The following is a 17,679-nucleotide window of genomic DNA, read 5'->3' on the forward strand; positions in this document are numbered from 1 at the left end:
GGACAGTGCAGATTTGATGCATTCACAGACTATTGCCTGAAAAAAGTTCTTGCAAATGATATGTATATGTTCAATTTTATTAGATCCGGCCGTTTGGCCAGGTCTTCAAGGCATCCATTGCACAAACTTCAAGAAACTGGGGCACAAAAATGTAGCACAGAATAAAAATGAGATACGCCTGGTTTTAAAGCAAAAACACAAAATGAACAAGAGGCACCCCAGATATCTTAGTTTCGTTTGGTTTTGGTTTTATGGAGTTTATCGCTCCAAAAAGACTCGGGCTATGGGGGACGCCGTAGAGAGTGCTCCGAATAATTTTGACCATCTGGGGTTTTTTAACATGCACTGACGTCGTACAGTACACGGGCCTCAAACATTAAGACTATCGAAATGCGACTGCCGCGGCCGGGATCAAACCGGCGTCTTTCGGGTCAGCAGCCGAGCCACCACGGCATCTAGCAATCGTAGTATACAATAAATTCCAGACTACATAATGAACAGCTAGGGCCTTCGATTACAGAAGTGCAGTTGAGAGTAAAGAAAGATTAGCCCATTGGACATCACCGGAGAGGCGAAAATCGCACCGTGCCGCTGGCGGGGAGCCGTGCTTTGCGAAAACACCTGGCACTTTTGTTATCGGCGTGTTCGTAACCGCAGCACGGAACGTTGCTATATGCCACTCCTGTGGCACGTCACTAATGACAATCTTTTTTTTTTGCACCCGACTGTACTTACATGCCATGTTCCGTCACACGTACGTGACTTTTTTGCGACGTACAATGATCGATTAAGACAGAGTTCCCACACACAAGCTACACATGAAACCAGGGGCCATACTTAAATATATTAAACACAATTTAAAAGCACTTCAGTTTAAAAATACGTAAAAATTGGCCCAAAGCAAACATGTGTGGACAACTTGCATGGCTACATTAGTAAGAATCGAGCAAAACTTTGTCCAAAAAGCCACTGCTCCGATGCTCTATGCTAAAAATCCATCAGTTTTCCCACACAATACGACAAAAGGAACAGCATGGTAGGCAGGGTGCAGCATGGTTCCTGCGGTACCATGCACCGTCCGTGGCAAACAGACTGAAGCCAGCTCCTAAGCGCAAGGAGTGCTCCGAATTGATTGCAAAACTGACACTGCATGCTTATCACTGCAGACCAGAAGAGCTCATGAAGCAAGTTTTTTGGATCAAGAGATGGCCATCGTTTCGCTGCACATGTCACGACACATACATCAGTCACATACACTACAAGCAGTCCACAGAACATGAGCATAACGTCAATTCTTCATCGGGGTCAGTAAGCTGAGCACAAACACTTCAAATGAAGGCAGCACAATTGAGTCTCCGTGCACAAGGACTATCGTCATGGGTGTCTTCTTACTGTACCATATCCTCAGATGTTATCACGCCTGGAGCTCTTGCAAATGACGTCACCAGCAGCCTTCGCATTACACAGTACTGGATCTTGACTGTCCACTGCCTACAACAATGTCCATTACGAGAGCACACAGTGTCATGCAAGCGCGATGACTGCACCGCTTGTCTAAGGTAAAATGACGTTTTAGGCATGCAGGTTATATAAAATTTTACTATGGGTTATTTATGAAATTATGGCGACAGTAATGTCGTTTCGTTTTTCTGCGCCATCATAGATTCTTGCGCGCCGTTGCGATATGGTACCGGTTGGCCTGCAAGAACAAAAACGGGGCGGTCAGGAAGACTCAATCTGCAAGAAAAATTAGAACTGCGAAGTGCGCAAGCAGCACTGCAAATTCACATTTATCATCCCACTGGGCAACCGTGTGCAACCACCCGAGTGAGATTCAGCACCGAGTGAGATTCAGCACTGAGAAGGGTTATCAACAACCTCCTAGGTTATGATTTCTGGTTTCAGACTTGCTGGGCCGTAGGAAGGTGTCCTGAAGGCATGTCCAATTTTATCCTTCACTTGGGCTGCATGGGAGATTCAGCATTCCTTTCCTTCATGGCTGCCGGTCCGGCCACCTTTCCTAACACTAAAGCTTTCTCATACATGTGACACTCTCGATATTGTATCTAACCATTTTGGTCACAGAGCACACAGCTCCGCAGATACATTTTTCACCTGGACCACGGAAGAAAACTTACTTGCCGGGAAACTCAGAACCCAGGACGAGCACGGGAAAAAGATGCACAACATTCTCTGCAGTTTTCAGAGCGATAGCACTACTACTCTCCATGGGTACAACTCGAGTTTCGCCTGGCTTAGTGCGTTTGACCTTGAAGCCCGACGAAGGTCAAGCCAAGCATGCACTTCCAAGACAAACAATGTATGACTGTCGTTCTGCGCATAGCCTTTATGGTATGGCAGCAGCGAAAAGGTAGGAAGCACGTAGTGGGCAGGTCCGGGCACGCGTGCATGCTTCTGCACCGCTTTCGTGGCAACCGCTTTAATCATACAGTCCTCGTCTGCTAGAACCTATAAATTGGGTTTCAACAGCATAGCGTTCAGGGTCCCGAGTCGCAGAAAACCCGGTGTCGTCGTCGTTGGCCGTGAGCGAAAAATCCCGATAGATGCAAAGAATAACTGAGCTCAAAAGAAAATTCTATTAACAATTGGGTTTGGGTAGGAATCGAAACCAGGACCTTTGGATTGAGACATGGGCACGCTATGCATGAGCCATGAAGCCTCCATGGTTCACGCTGAAAAAAATTGGGACCTAGTGAATGCGTTCTGGTCTTTGATTTAGTGAAGCATCTCAAAAATTGCTCTTGCACGCATTAGAACATGTCTCTGAGTATGACAGTCAGGAATTAGGCAATTCAGCAGACGATGCGAACAGGACCCGTAACATGATATGGCGTTCTACTCTTAGAGGTGAAGCTTAAGCGTCACTCAATTTTTTTAAACAGCAGGCGACAAGGTAAAGGCGGACGACAAACATGCCTCGGCGTGAACCTCTCGCAGCACTGCCCGCGCTGCTTTTGCAGCGGCATTGTTTCATTTTCGAGCCTTCGGTCCTTCACGCTCGCGTCACACCGGCGATCGAACAGCCCCAACAGCACAACAAGGTTCACGGCGCCAGAAAGTCTGCTATGGTGGTGTCGACATAGGCGTAACGTGCCGGAAGCCGGCGAACACGAGGCGGCCTAGTCCCGCTTTGGCCAGTGTGTCGTCACCGTTCCGCGCGCGGAACGTAGACTGTTTTAATGCCGGCACGCGGTAAAAAAACTATCGCGAAGTGACATTCGCGAAGTAGCATACGGGAACGCTTTCACTGTTGAGACTTAACAGCCGAGTGTGTATTGCATAGGTTTCATGGCAGCTTGGGTTTTACTGGCTCATAAAAACGTAGCAGATAGAAAAACTACACCCGGAAACGCAGCAGCGTTTCCCGATGAGTCATGACCTGACCTATCCATGAAGTCAACAGAACGTACATTTATCTGCACGATTGGCAGAATAGAACTGCACTGGGAAGGACCATACGTGTCAAATGTTGGCTAATTATAATCCCCACGGACAGCTGTCTTTTACCGGCATGCCATCTCATCATCACTGGTCTTAGGTGCCTGCCACTATACAACCTGGCAGAAATAACTCACTAGTAAGTTATGGGTGCTTAAGAGGTCCATTTTTTACAGTCATTGATGAAAAAAAGCTGGTTTCTGACTGTCACATCATTCTTACTATCAGAGGAAGCATTTTCTCCCAAACAGGAGCGATCTGAAATCAGAATCTGGCATCCTGTGTTGCCATTGGCTGCCAACTGTAATAATCTAATGTGATGTGATCGCTCTGAACAACCCCGAATCCGCAAAAGATGATGGAGCAACTGAAACACTGCTGTGCTCCATACATGTCTGACGAGCTATGGCTACTACAGTTAAAAAAACCGATCTGTACCCAGAGCCTGTGGAGAAGAAAACACATTGTATAATGTGCCTGATCATGCTATGCATTCACTGCTCAGGCGAAAAGTATCTGTACAAGCTGCGCTGACAGGCATTAAAAAAATAATGGTCAGCGCCAGACTGGCAAATGCAGTTAACTGTTAACATACAGTGTTGTGCTATAGAAAGCCATCATAGTTCCACTGTTGCAATGAACACCATTTTAAGCTCGGTGACAGCAGCCCTTTTGCAGCATAGAGAGCAGAAATTCAGTAAAAATTAGCAATGTGTTCTGAAAAAAAAAAGTCTGCACGTGTACACTCAGCTAAATAATTATTAGCAAAAAACTTGATACCGACGATTATGCAAAGCGAAATGGAAATCCTGGTGGTGAAATGACCGAATATGTGGCAAGGACTTCATGACAGGCGCCGTTTGCTGTTGCAGTGGAAACGACACTGTGCTCACCGTTGTGGCAAACCGGAGCGAGTTGATGGTCTCCCCGATGGTCTCCACCTGCGGCGAGATGTTGAGCAGCATTAGTGTTTTGCTGTTGCCGCCCAGGCTGTCCATCCGGAGGTGTGTCAGTTTGGAGTCCCGGTGTGGCACGTGGTCAGCCTGCTCGAACAACACAGCCCGCCCAGAGAAGAGACATTAATGTCACGACAACTGTCATCTCTCCAAGGGCGGAGCGACAAAAAAGGAACGCATGAAAAAGTCGACACAGCTTTGGTATTATGCACCTATTGGGATAATACCGATGGAGTGAATAAATCTGATGTAATCTGGAACGTTGCCGTATTCCCACGGAGACCATAATTCCTTTCATATAACTGAGCCTATTGCAAAACTGCATTGTCCAAACAGGGGATTGGCTAGAACAAGCGACAATGGCCTGAGACAAACGCAGCAAAAGGAAGGGAAAGAACGCCGCAAATTACACGAATGCGTTCAGGCCCGCCTTGTCACCACGATCGAACCGCGACAAAGCACAGTGGTTAGCACACTTACCGTATCAACTCGTGCAAGGGTCACAGTGCTTCCAGATTGGGGGGCCAAGCGTCCGGGTGTGGACATCGTAGACGATGTGCGGAAAGTAGTTTTTTAGTGCGAAAGCACTATTCTGATGGGTACACACCAAGCAAGATCTCGCGATGTTTGTAGGTTTGGGCCAAGTGAAACAAACAGAAAGACATGAATTACGTACGACTGGGATTCAATCCCCCGGCGGCGCGAACAGAGCAGCTTCGTTGGCCACTGCGCTAAGGCACTACGCTATCGCCACTTCTTTTTTTCTTTATTGCCGACTTCAGCACGTCAGTTACAAACCAATCCACGCAAACAACACAACACAGATGCTAAAACTACGTCACCCGCACTTGAGGTTACGTAAACACATTAAAATTCGCGCATGTATAACAAAGCTTCCATTCTCGGAAGCCACTCAGGCACTGGGTCTTGTATCTTGTGGCCTTCAATAACTCTGCCAACAGATTCACGAAAATGCTCTCTTATCGGCCTCGTGTCAATGTCCGCATGTCCGACTGCCATCCTGGATCGCCAAATACTGTGCAGGCCCATTATCATGAACACGTATAAAGGAACCCCGTCTTCATTGTGAACAGGCAAAAATCTGATTCCGAAAACATCCACCGGTAAGTCTTTTTTAATCGTGCGTTGTAGGATGTGCCAAAAAAGGCTTCCCAGCAATCTAAGAAGACTTGTTCAATAGTTTCCGGCTTTCAGAATATGAAATAATGATTTCCCCAAGGTACAAAAAAAACCTTCTAGATACGTCTTGACTTCAAGAGTGTTTGTACGGAGCTTAAAAAAGAAACAACTCCACCTGGAACAGCCAAGCTTTTAACTCGTTTTAGAACTGTCTGCCATGAACCTGAACAGTACAACGACCTGTAGAATGGAACCGAAAGAAAGACATCACACAGGCCCTTATAAATTTTTTTTCGTGATACAGCTGATAAATATTCCATTGAAAATCACTCTTTAAAGACGCGACATGCCGGATACACCTCTCTAAGGAAGCCGAAAATTCCCCCTTGCCTAGTCGCCGAACTATACTACTAAAATTGGCAAGACCCTACCCAACCTAACATGACACGCTGTTCGCAGAAAGGGGTCATTCAAGTCCCGAGAAAACATCAATCGAATCACCAACTGGCGCTGATACAAACGTACTCCTCCAGAGCGGACACGATGAAACAGATTGGTTCGCCGTGTCCGCTCCCAGGTTCCTCCCCATACGAAAACCGCAAAAACCCGGTGCAACCTCTGCACATTGACTCTAGAACAATGAAATGCTTGCATAACGTACCAAAGCTTGGTTACAAAAAATATGTTACATATTGTGGCACACGCGAAAATAGGCCAACTGAAGCCTTTAAGCCTGTCGGCCTTCTCACGCGCTTCAGCAGCTTCGCGTTTCCAGTACGGCACACTCTCGGGATAATTCTCCAGCGGCACTCCTAAATATTTTACTGCGGTAGCTGTCCAAGGCATGTTCGCGAAAATTTTTGGGGTTGGCCAGTCGCCACGCCAGAACCCCAAACATTTCGCCCAGTTCACAGCACTCCCACTTACAGAACAAAGGTTTTTCACAGTTTCAACCACAACACGAACGCTTTCGTAGTCAGCACAAGATACGTCAATGTCATCTGCATACGCGAGAACGCGGACCACGGCCGCAAGGAGACGAAAACCATGAACACTGCTGCCTTGAATTATGCTCAAACAAAAGGGCTCAATGTAAAAACAAAATAGCAACGGTGGCAGGGGGAACCTTGAAGCACAGAGCGTTGACTCGGATGCGCGCACCCACCCACTTATTCATTATCAGCCGCGTCGTGCATCCCCTGTACGCCATCGCTATGCCCCGGGAAATGGCTGATCCCGTATTCACGTGCCCTAACAGACAAAACAAGAGGTCATGTGGCACCCTGTCAAAGGCTTTCTCCAGATCAAGCTGGAGCATTGCGATGTTTTCATGCATGGCGTCGCAACACTCGAGCACAGACTGGTCTGTGTGGATTTTGGTATATATGGTGCGGCCTTAAATACCACAGGTCTGATGTGGCCCTACTACTTCTTGCATAACAGTTTGGAGTCGTTTAGCCAGAATTTTTATGAGGATCTCATTCATTCATCCGATATCGCTGACCTTCGTCAGTGATATTGGTACGTAAGCGGTAACTTGTCGAAGTCTAGTTACATCGTCGCTTTTTGGTAATAAAATTGTGTAGGATGTTAGAAATAACGGAGGAAGCATATCCTTGTCATAAGCCTCAGTAAACAAACGTAGCCAAAACTTGTGCAAAGTCATTCTCGAGTGCCTTATTGTGCGATGCTACTAGCCCATCTGGTCCTGGAGACTTTCTAGGGTTGAGGTCTTATATGGCTTTCCGCACTTCTTTGGTTGCAATAGCCACTTCTAACCGTTATTTCGTTTAATCACTAAGCTTCGACATTAAAGGCAGGAAATGGGTTTTAAAGTCTTCGGTTCTTACTTTTGTGTAACCAAAAAGCCCGCTTTAGTGGTCATAAAAGGCCCTTTATCTGAGTAAATTCCTATCAGTATGCCATTCTAGTGGGCGTGCCTCTTTTACAAGCCGAGAGCACGTTTTGTGGGCATTTCGCCCGCTATCGGACGCTGTGCCCTCGCTCTCACGATCGCTCCTTGATACCGCTCCGTATCTATTACCTCTAGTTTCCGCTTAACGGAGCGTAGCGTATTTCTTCGACGCATGCTCCTGGCTGCTTGCCCTCTTGCTCTGTCAAAAATCTCAAGTCATCTCTAGGCATATTTTCCTTCACTCTTTGTTTTTTGCCTTATAACGCTCGATTGTTCAATAGCGGTCATTTTCATTGCCTGCTGAAATCTTTCCCACTTCACACTTTACTCCAAGAAGTGCATTGTCCTCGATTTGCAGTTCGCGTATCGCCGACGCTGCACGTTCCATAAAGATATCCTCTTTCAGCAGCTTTTCATTAAGTTTCCAGTTTTCCCACACGAATTTGCTTTTCGTTCCTTTTCTTTTCCCTACATGGAAGACAACACAATGGTCACTAAACGGCACTGGTTGTACGAGGTATTCGGCGCAGAATGGTATCAGTTCGGCAGATACGTACGCACGATCCAAACGTGCGTGACTCGTGCCCTGGAAATGGGTAAAACGAACGCCAGAATCACACCCGAGACAATCGCCAACATCTTCGAGATGACAGCGATGAGTTGAAATCGCCAAGACAGACGACCAGACGGGCTGTATCACAACAGTTTCCAACTGTCTCAAAAAGTTTTCGCCTCTCTTCCACGTTAGTGTGCGTGTAAATACCGATGACGCGCCATTCAACACCAGCAAATGTCATGTCACATAGAATCCAACGACCGAAAACGCAAGTTTGAACTTTTTCCACAATCGCTCCCAGAGAATGGCGGATCAAAAGCATGCACCCTGCCGAAGTACCCACAGCCTAAGACAAGTAAACATCGTTTCGGCTGCTGAACGGACGCACCATACTGTAAATCTGGTCTTGACCCTCGATTTTGGTTTCTTGTACCGCTACAATATCCAATGCCTGCTAGGTCAAGAGTCGTAACAGCTGATTTTGCCTCCTCCTAGATGAAAGACCTCTGACATTGAGCGTGGCTACGACGAGGTGTCTGCCAAATGCTGTCATCGCTTAGCAAGACCAGGCCACCAGTACGGCGCTTACCTTTGTACGCACAACGTCGCGCTGTGTGGTGTCGTCCCGCCATTATTAGGACTGAGTTGTCGTCGCGAGGAAGCGACGATGATCGGTGCCCGCTGGTGACACGCTGTTTTTTCACTTCGCCGGCGTCCCGCTGGCTTTGTAGCAGACGTTGCCTTTGCTCCGGGCTCATTGCATCGACGTCGTCTCGGCGCCGTTTAGCAGCAGCAGGGTCGACCTCCATGGATTCCCCGTTGCCTTTTTCAGCGAGGCATGGGATTTCCTGCGGTCACTCGGTAACCTTGTTCATGACTGCCGACTCGGGTGGCCTGAGCGTTTACTCAGCAGTCGGTGGCGTGTCGTTTTCCTTGTCGCGCTTCAATGCAGCCGTTAGGGTCTCGACCACTGGGAAGGAGGCGGCCTGCTCAGCCTCATCTTCGTCCATATGCAGCTCACTGATTTTGCCGAGTGTTCCTCGCCCAGCCGCGCGGGCGTACGACTTCATGCATTCAGCCTCTTCGTGCCCGTACGCGCGGCACTGGCTGCACTTGGTCACCTTGTAGCCACGACTAATGTGGCCTGTGTTGCGGCAGCGGAGACATCGGCGCACGCCCAGGCACGACGACTAACACTGTCCCATTCCCGATACACATCTGATGGGGCAGGCGCTCGAGGCTTGCACCTTCTCGTATAATCAGCCGCACAACTGGAGTAGTCGAGTGAGCGTTTTCAAACCCGCCGGTCTTCCATCTATCGCTCGAGACTTCTTTCACTTCGCCCTGCTCCAAGAACACCCACCTTAGAGTTTCGTTGCTCACGTTGAAGGCGCACCACCAATGCACCTTCAGCCGCACTTCGTGCCTTTCAGGGTCAAAAACTACGCGTCTTCTTTTTAACAGTGATATGCCCGACGTTTTTCTTGGCCTCGTCGCTGCGGAAGTTTACTAACAAGGCATGCGACATCTGGAATGCTCCGATACCGCCCACCTGTTCGACGACGCCGGCTTCTTTCATCGGCTGGCGGAAATCTTCAATCCTGTAAGGCCTTCCAGCGGTGTCGCAGTGAAGAACAACCATTGTTTTCAGTCTTTCGCCGGTAGGCAGGGGTGGCAGAACAATCCTGTAGTCTTTCTAAGCGTCCAAAAACGATTTTCGGCGGCCAGCATCGGCTGTTATCACAGCTCGCGAAGAGCCAGCCATCCGGCGTCCTTTCACGCCCGTGGCCGGAAGCAGAATGACTACGCTACCCTATCGCCACAGCCAATCACGCCTCGTGTTAAACTGTAACTCGTGCTGTGAATCGCACATCGTCTACTAATACTGCTATCAAACTAATACTCGCGCTTAGGGCTATGTGGCGGAAGTGACAGCTCTGTGCTGTATGCTCTGGCGCTGACAAGAGTGCTGCAGAAACGCGCAACTGGAGTATATATCGCCGACATATACTAGGTGAATTGGCATTGACGATGAAAAAGTTGAAGAAGTTCATAACTGGCGCCCTGGGTTAGTGGACGCCTCAATCGTGCTTTCAGGAGTCAATGAGATGAGGAGAGGAGTCGGCCAACTGGAGATCGCACGCCCAATAGATTGTTCGGAGAAGCGCGCATATATAGACGAGTGCGCTTGGCGGTCGTTCGAATGGTAGGAAAATGGGTAAAGTCGCTCGCTCTCCGGAAGAAGAAGCCGCCCGTGAGCGCCAGCGCGAGTTGGCGCGCGAATGGGCACGGCGTCGTCAGGCGAATCCAGAAGCCCCCGCCAAGGATACCGAAGCCCTGCGCAAGCGGAGGGCGGAAGATCCCGAACGAGAGAAGCCAAACGCTAGAAAGCTTTGCTGTTCACATCAGCGTTCGCGACCTTAAGTGAAGCTGCGCTAATTTTTTTGCAACTGCTCTTTGCATAATTGTCTTCACAGATATCTTGCATAGGGTAAAGTTGTCTCCTACACGGAGCACAACATGACCGCACGGTTCTCAACACCGGGGCTGATGGTTAGGGAGATGGTTAGGAGGGGTAAAGAAACCTGGCTGAAACGAGTGGCGAGATGTTGCAGATGAAGTAACCTTCCACAGTGTTGGTTGACCTATGAAAATTCGTGGCGCATTTTCGATGTAAATGTGCACCCACCTGATTGCAGAGTGCCCGGATGACGTTGCCAAGGTTTGCCAGGGAGCGGTTGATGTTGTGGGCCTCCCACAGGCGCGCCCCCGCCGACTGCGACTGCGACAGTCGCTCGCTGCCCGCCAGGTCCACCCGGTTCAGCCGCCTTGTCCACAGCCACACTGCATGACACACACTTCACTCTGCAGAGGTGATCACCAGGTGCGTAGCATCCTAACTGCATACTACTGTACTGGACGGCCAAGTAAGAATACTGGAAATATACACGACTTAGAGGGCTCCAGACGCATAGGTAAAATATCGCTTGTTTTTTGTTTTCAATGGCCCGCCTTTGTTCCGATGCTCGCCATCGGTTATGAGAGATTGTTTTCGATGCTGTGGAAAAATCAACAGAACTTGAGAAAAAAATGGTTGGTTTATACTACAGTAATTCCAGCTCCACTGGGATGCCCACGCAGTTCGAATTAACCCTAGTTCAAACTAACGAAAGTGAACAGATTATGCCTTCTGAACTGCATTCCGATTGCAGTGTACCACAGCGGCCTAAACCTGTTCTAAAGCCCAAACCTATCGGAAGGAGTCTTAGCCTTCAAAAATGAACAAACGGCGGACTGCGTTCAGCACGTGCGAACTTGCGCAGCGGAGGGCCGCACCGGAGTCACAGAGGACCTGCGACCACTTGTGAATATGGTGGAGAGGCTGGAAAACTGAGCACCGCGCTGCCCTCCCGCGACTGCTGCACGTACACTTACATTGCCCGATCTTACAGACTTACGATTCCGACCCCATTCTATAGGCTGCAGCAAGAAATCCAGTTGGAACGCGCCAAAGCAAATAGTACACCGGTCTATTAGAACTGTGTTGGGAGTTCGTCCACTGACCTCGACAGCTGAGCTCTGTGTGCTCGTTGTGGCCAGTGATGTCCGGGCGGAAGACTGGGTGGGACCGGGATGACCGTTCGTTGCACTTGGCGGCAGCCACGGCCCGGTTCTTCCGCGCACACCACAGCAACTGGTCTATCTGGGGAAAGGAGCAAAAGGTGGTAGAGTACGGCTAAACTGCGTTGATTCGACACTGTGGCCGAAGTACCGTTGAGTGGCCATGTAAGCCTATGGCGTCGGAAACTCGTTTATTCGGGGTCCCTAGAGCTTGCGTCAGTTCATCAGGACATGCTCCCAAAGCGGCGCTGTGTCGTGGTAAGACCTTTTGTACGTGCGATAGTCCAAATATTAGTCCTACAAGGCCTTAGCTGCATATTATATGTGTGCAGTGGAAAGCATGACGAGGATTGGTAGGTGTGCGTCAATAGGCCGAGAGTATGTTCGGTCATGTAGTTAACCGGCAGCCCTCGGCGACAGCAGCTATCAGCCGCGCATATCAGCCAGGCGTGTGCTGCACGCCGATTGCGTTGCCGCCGATTTTTTAATTTTGTTTACCGAGGGGGTCTAAACACTCCAGCGCCAATGCGCGCCTGCCTCACTCCGTACCCGTGGCATATTTCCGTTCCAAACTCCACTGCGCGAACGGAGGACAGCACGTGACGATCGCGAAGCCTTCTCACATGCGACGCCACGTGCGAATATGCTCCAATGCTACTGCGTCGCACACTGAAAGAAGCCGCAGAAACCCTGAACAAATTATGGAGTCCTGCTGTAATCACACTTCCGGTAACGTACAAGAATCAAAGCATTTCGCATTACTGTGAAAAGTCTCCGTTGTCGCAGTTTTAGTCTTGAAAGCTAATGACTATTGCCCAGGTTTTTACTAAACAAATTTTACTTTCACGCAAACTGTTTTTGGCAGCTTTGGGGCCCATCCGATAATTTAACATTCTCATATATCAGACGTCCATTCCACTCCTTTCAAATTCGAATTAACGAGGTTTTATTGTATCAGCACGACATAAAATTTAGATGACTCAAACTCTGCACAAGCATCTCATGTCAGCAACCCGGCAAGTAAAAGAAACCAAGCATAACTTCAGTCCGAAGAAGGATATGTTCCTGCCGCTTCAACGCATGACAAATTTCACTGGTTGCCTCGCACAACATTCTTTAGGGGCTACAGACGCAAGCCTGAATAACAAAAATTGGATACAAATGAAACAGCCTTCAAACATCTTTCCTGGAAGGTTCAATTAACAAATCTTTTCATTGCCGCAATTTGCCTAAGAACGAGGTTAGGTGCACTAGAAACGCTTGAATTCTGGGGTTTTACGAACTTTTGTGGATTCATTATATGACCGGAGAGGTTAACGAATGTGGTCGAAAAAAACTAAGCTGCTCAGAAACTTGAAGCAAAGCTGGTGTGTAAAAGTGAGAAAGCAAATAAAATGAAACATCACAGCTAGTGAAAAGCAACAGCTTACACAACAACGCGCGGGTGGGTCCATCTTTGCCATAGTTCATTCCATTTGCGAGCACTAGGTGTAAAATACTGCCCCGAGTGCAGTGTCCCTGAGGCGATGCAGCCCTCTTATACCTTGTGCACCTTTGACCGTGCTGCAATCCACACTGATGGGCCCACTGGAGCTGTTGCCAACTGAACGCATGAAAATGGCGCTTGGGGAAAAATAACTGGCAGGCAAAAGCGAGTGAGAGCCCCACAATCAGAGTACAGACCACTACACGCACAATACACATGCAATGGGGATATGCAGCGTGAAAAGTCCCTGTCACTAGAGCAGTCACGGAAGTTTGTTTTCCCTACACACTATGAAGACACCTGTCAACATAATCGTAAACATATTGGCTGCGTCACACTATGGTGCATTGAGAATGAAGACCGGAAAGGGCGGCTGCCTACCTGTTGGACTGACTTGACTGGCACCTGTCAGGCTGGCCACTGCGACAGGCCCACCCTTGCTGGTCATCGTGAGCTGCAGCGGTGGGGCCTTGTCTGCTTGAGACGGAGGTACCAGGAGGTCGCGCTGCGTCTCGTTGTACACCTCCACAAAGATGACCACCATGGTGTACTGCAAGGGAAGCAAGCATCGGCCACACAAATAATCGCTCTGGACTCAAAAAGGTGGTCGTCATCAGCAGGTTCAAAGAGCCGTCGCACTACAGCTAATGTGCGCTCACATTCTCTCCTCACTTCCTGTGCGTACTAACCGTCCACTGGGGCTGCTTCTGGGACGCCTCGAAGACCTGGCGGAGGGCGCGCGGTATGATACCCCTCAGCTCGTCGTCCTCGTCCCCCTCCATGGTGTGGGTCTTGCCGGCGCCCGCCTGGCCGTAGGCAAAGGTGAACACGTGGTAGCCATCCAGTGCACTCTGCACCAGCTGGGAGACTTCGGCATACACCGCTGCCTGGCTGGCCACGCCCGGGAATACCCGGTCAAAGCTGAAAGTCGGGATCCTCTCCCGCTGGGCCTGCACGGGCATACAGGGCAGAAACACTGAAGACTTGACACCACTGCACAGGCTGCCCAGGCATGAGCGACACACTATACCTTCAAGGGAAAAAACAAACTGACGGTTTAGCATTGCGAAGCCCGAAATATTGTGCGAAAGCACGGCGGACCACCCAAATTTCTAGGGTGGGTCAATTTCATCCTGCGCTACGTAAGCTGGGGCCACCCTACCTCCGAAAACTTCTTAATCTTATCCGCCCACCTGATTTTCTACCGCCCTCTGCTACGCTTGCTTTCTCTTGGAATCCATTCCATTTCTCTTAGCTGTTAGGGCTGTTCATTGTAAGCAGTCTCATTTTTCAAGCCACTTCGGCACTTAACCGGGGAGGGGTCAAACCCATTAATGGGGGGAGAATGTTTTCGCATGCGGATACCAAACATTCCATTTGTTTGTAAACAGACCAAGTCTCTGATTTTCTGTAGTAAGTCATTTAAGAGTTTGTCTCGAGCTTTTAAAAAATTCTTATCAGGTATCTTGCTTAAATGCATGCCATTGTTTTTTCCTTGAAATCAAAGAATGCAATAACCTGAGTTTGGGGCTTTCGAGTTGTCGCTTCAGAAATAGGAAAGAAAATTTGGTCCCGTCTGTCACAATTAATCCATTGCAAGTAGTACATGAGCAGCTGCGATAATAAGGTAACAACAATACTTCCGGCCATATTCCAGCGAGCGCCAAGGTATGTTCATGCATAAAAGCTAGCGAGCTCCCAATGCGGAGATTGGTGCCAATAGTGGCGCAGTTCTGCCACTCCTACCCTCCCCCATCCCAAGAGAGGTAATTCTTAATGATTCCTTCTTGCAATATCGAAGAGGAACTGCAGGGACAGGGAAGACAGGAACAGGAGAACGCACCATGAGGGCTGTGCACCCGAGGCGAAGCCCTGCCAAAGCGCCGGTGGCCTCGGCCAGCGACCTCTGCAAAGTGGCCGCCTGCCCCACGGCAGATGTCAGCTGAAGGGCGAGAGAGTCCCGCTCCGACACTGCTGAAGTCAGCTTGGCCTCCATTGTGCTCAATCCAGGGAGAAAGGTGGCAGAGCTACAGAGTCACTTCAATACCATTGTCATCGTTAGTACAGTAAAAACCTCGCTCATTCCGACTTCAAGTGAGAGGAGAAAACGTCATAATTTCCCGCGTGTAAAAATATAGAATGGCCACAACAAAGTGCCAAAAAACCGTTTGCGTGAAAGTAAAATTTTTTTCTCAAAAGGCGAACAATGATCATCTGTTTAAAACAAAAATACGCGATAAAGGTGATGTTTAGTGGTTTCGTCGAATGCTTTAGTACATGCACACATTCCGGAGTGGCGGAAGCAGAACTACTCCATGATCTAAATTTATTCAGCGGTACCGCTTCGCGCATTGAAGTCGCGGAGCTTCTTTGCATGTAGCTTCGCACTACAGGGGGCTCCTCCGCACAAACGACCAACAGCACACGATGAGCGCCGAGTTTCGGCGCGAAGGAAGATCGGAAATACCACGCGGACGGCGACGCGGACAGCGCGCACTAGCGCCGGAGCGGCAACGCTCCTTCAAAACGCAAGACGGATCAGCACCAAGACAATCGCTGTTCTAAACGGCGCCATTGCTGCGGGCTAGCGGCGAGGCTCCGAAAACGAAGCTATGCGGCTGGGCTCTCTCGACCTGTTGACGCGGGCCTGCCGAACGTAAACATGCGTGCCGTTTCGCACATCAGAGGGGCGCGGTAAACAATGCAGTATTAGAGTTCAGCCCCGAAGAAAATATCTGGACTATCGACTTTCGAGGTGGTCATACCTCGACACGGCTCCACATCGGGAGGCTGTACGAATTAACCGATGCCGACCTCGGGGCGTCCTAATAAACGAACTATACGACGCCATAGCCTTCATTGCAGGACGGTTTGTGTCGGTAGTCTGGATTATCCAAATTTCCGAATTAACGGGGCTCGAATTAATGAGCTTTTACTCAGGAAAACCAGCGAGAAAAAAAAGGGCTACAACGCCTGTAGCTACTACCCGTACAATACCAGTAGCTAACTCCGTAGAACCCTGCTCTTGCGTTCCCAAGTGCCGACGTTTCTCAGCTGTTGAGTTTTCGCGAGGCAGTCCGGTCAGTTTTCATTGCCGCCCAAATAATAAAGACTCATGTCATGTCATGTCACAACTCTGGCAGTGTTCTTGCATGCTAAGTGGAGAACGTAATTTCACGACCGTGGCTGACCCCGTGCTGCCATTTTGATAGCCACCGTTTCGCTCGGGCGGAATAAAGACGGCAGACCAGCCAAAGTGGGACTATACTCCATCAGCACTTCGCAGCTACCGTGTTCGGTGGCTTTCGACATGTTGCAGCTATCCCGACACCGACTACAATTACGGGCAGCGCGAATCTGGTTTCGAATGAACCTGAACTGCAGGCACGGGAAGTGCGTCGTCGGCCCACTTCAACCGTTACTTATTCTGGATTTGTACACGCCCATGAAATAATCTACATGCAACCCAAACGCATTTTGCAGCTCCCTCCGAAAAACTACGTCTCCAACAGCGTAGCATATTCTCCATTATATATATAAACGTATTTGGTTCTTAGAGGTCAAATGCAAAGTTGAGAAACGCTTAATTTAGACATTTATTTTGAGTCGACGTTTCGGACAGAGCCTGTCCTTTCTCTAGACAAGTTACAGCGATCTCCCTCCTCTTAACTAGTTGTCATTGGCACACATGTCCGACACATGAACAAAACAACAAGCAAACGGATGCTGGAAAGAACATGGGCTGAAATGAACAAAATACTAGAAAAGGCAGAAAGAAAGAAACAAAAAAAGAAAAATGCACTGTCGCCCGCCACCCACCAAGCAGCCGCGGGGAGCCGGCAGAAAAAAAAAAAGGAGAAAGAAAAAAAAGAAAATGAGGAGTGGGAGCGGAGAATACGCACCCCTCAAGGCAACAGAAGAGCGGCGGCGAGTAAAGCCCCAACTCGATGAACACTTCCGAGGCGTACACGTGAAGCGCCTACGCGCCTAGCGGCGCGCCGCGACGGACGTCGAAAGCGGTGCGAATCTCCATGGCCAGTTGCTGGCGCGCGCTTGTTCTCGCGTATCGCTCGCGCTGCCGTATCGTTGCTAGACTGCATAGGCTAAAATCGGCCGAAACTTTTCGACTGCCACTTGAAGCGTTTAGCTTTTTAAAGCGGCAGGAGAAGTAAATCTTTTTATAAACTGAATTGTAGTTTGCACAATAGGTTTTTATGCAAACGCGCACACATCGCCTCGCAGTTTTCTTCGGTATTTAGCGTAATCTGCGTAATCTGCAGCACCATCGACATAGCATCGCTTGGATCCCAGTTCAGCTCTTCGGTATTGCGCTCCCCTCCAAGCATCATTATTTGCAATAATGCCAGCGATGTGTGCACGAAGACGAGTTTTACTGCTTGTGATAAGAACAGCACTTCAGCTCATTGTGAGGAGGAGGCAGGAGCGTCGCCAGCGGAGGAGGCACCGCTGGTGGGTTCGGCCCGTGTTCGTGGCGCGCAGGCAAGAAGGCCGATATCACCCTACGGTAAGTATCTTCGTTTCCTCT

The 17,679-nt window shown here is 49.2% G+C and overlaps 1 protein-coding gene and 1 pseudogene across 1 annotated transcript; both read right to left on the reverse strand.

The window, feature by feature from the left end:
* Positions 1 to 750: 750 nt before the first annotated feature.
* LOC144122088 (carboxy-terminal kinesin 2-like) lies at positions 751 to 15,129 on the reverse strand. The gene is made up of 6 exons (XM_077655611.1): positions 14,977 to 15,129; positions 13,823 to 14,083; positions 13,515 to 13,683; positions 10,716 to 10,870; positions 4,353 to 4,502; positions 751 to 1,699 (listed from the first exon to the last, which is right to left on the reverse strand). Exons 1-6 carry the CDS (start codon positions 15,127 to 15,129, stop codon positions 1,658 to 1,660), a joined length of 930 nt encoding a protein of 309 aa, XP_077511737.1. The 3' UTR covers positions 751 to 1,657.
* LOC144116481 (uncharacterized) lies at positions 8,929 to 9,791 on the reverse strand (annotated as a pseudogene).
* Positions 15,130 to 17,679: the final 2,550 nt, after the last annotated feature.

The sequence above is a fragment of the Amblyomma americanum genome, chromosome 1 (genome assembly GCF_052857255.1).
Source record: "Amblyomma americanum isolate KBUSLIRL-KWMA chromosome 1, ASM5285725v1, whole genome shotgun sequence".
Lineage (NCBI taxonomy): Eukaryota > Metazoa > Arthropoda > Arachnida > Ixodida > Ixodidae > Amblyomma > Amblyomma americanum.

Coding starts and splice junctions, on each gene's coding strand:
- LOC144122088 (XM_077655611.1), bottom strand. CDS start 15,129: ATGGAGGCCAAGCTGACTTCAGCAGTGTCGGAGCGGGACTCTCTCGCC. Junction 10,871..13,514: donor CAGTCAAGTCAGTCCAACAG/GTAGGCAGCCGC, acceptor TGTGTCATGCAG/TGTGGCTGTGGACAAGGCGG. Junction 1,700..4,352: donor CGCTCCGGTTTGCCACAACG/GTGAGCACAGTG, acceptor TTGTTCTTGCAG/GCCAACCGGTACCATATCGC.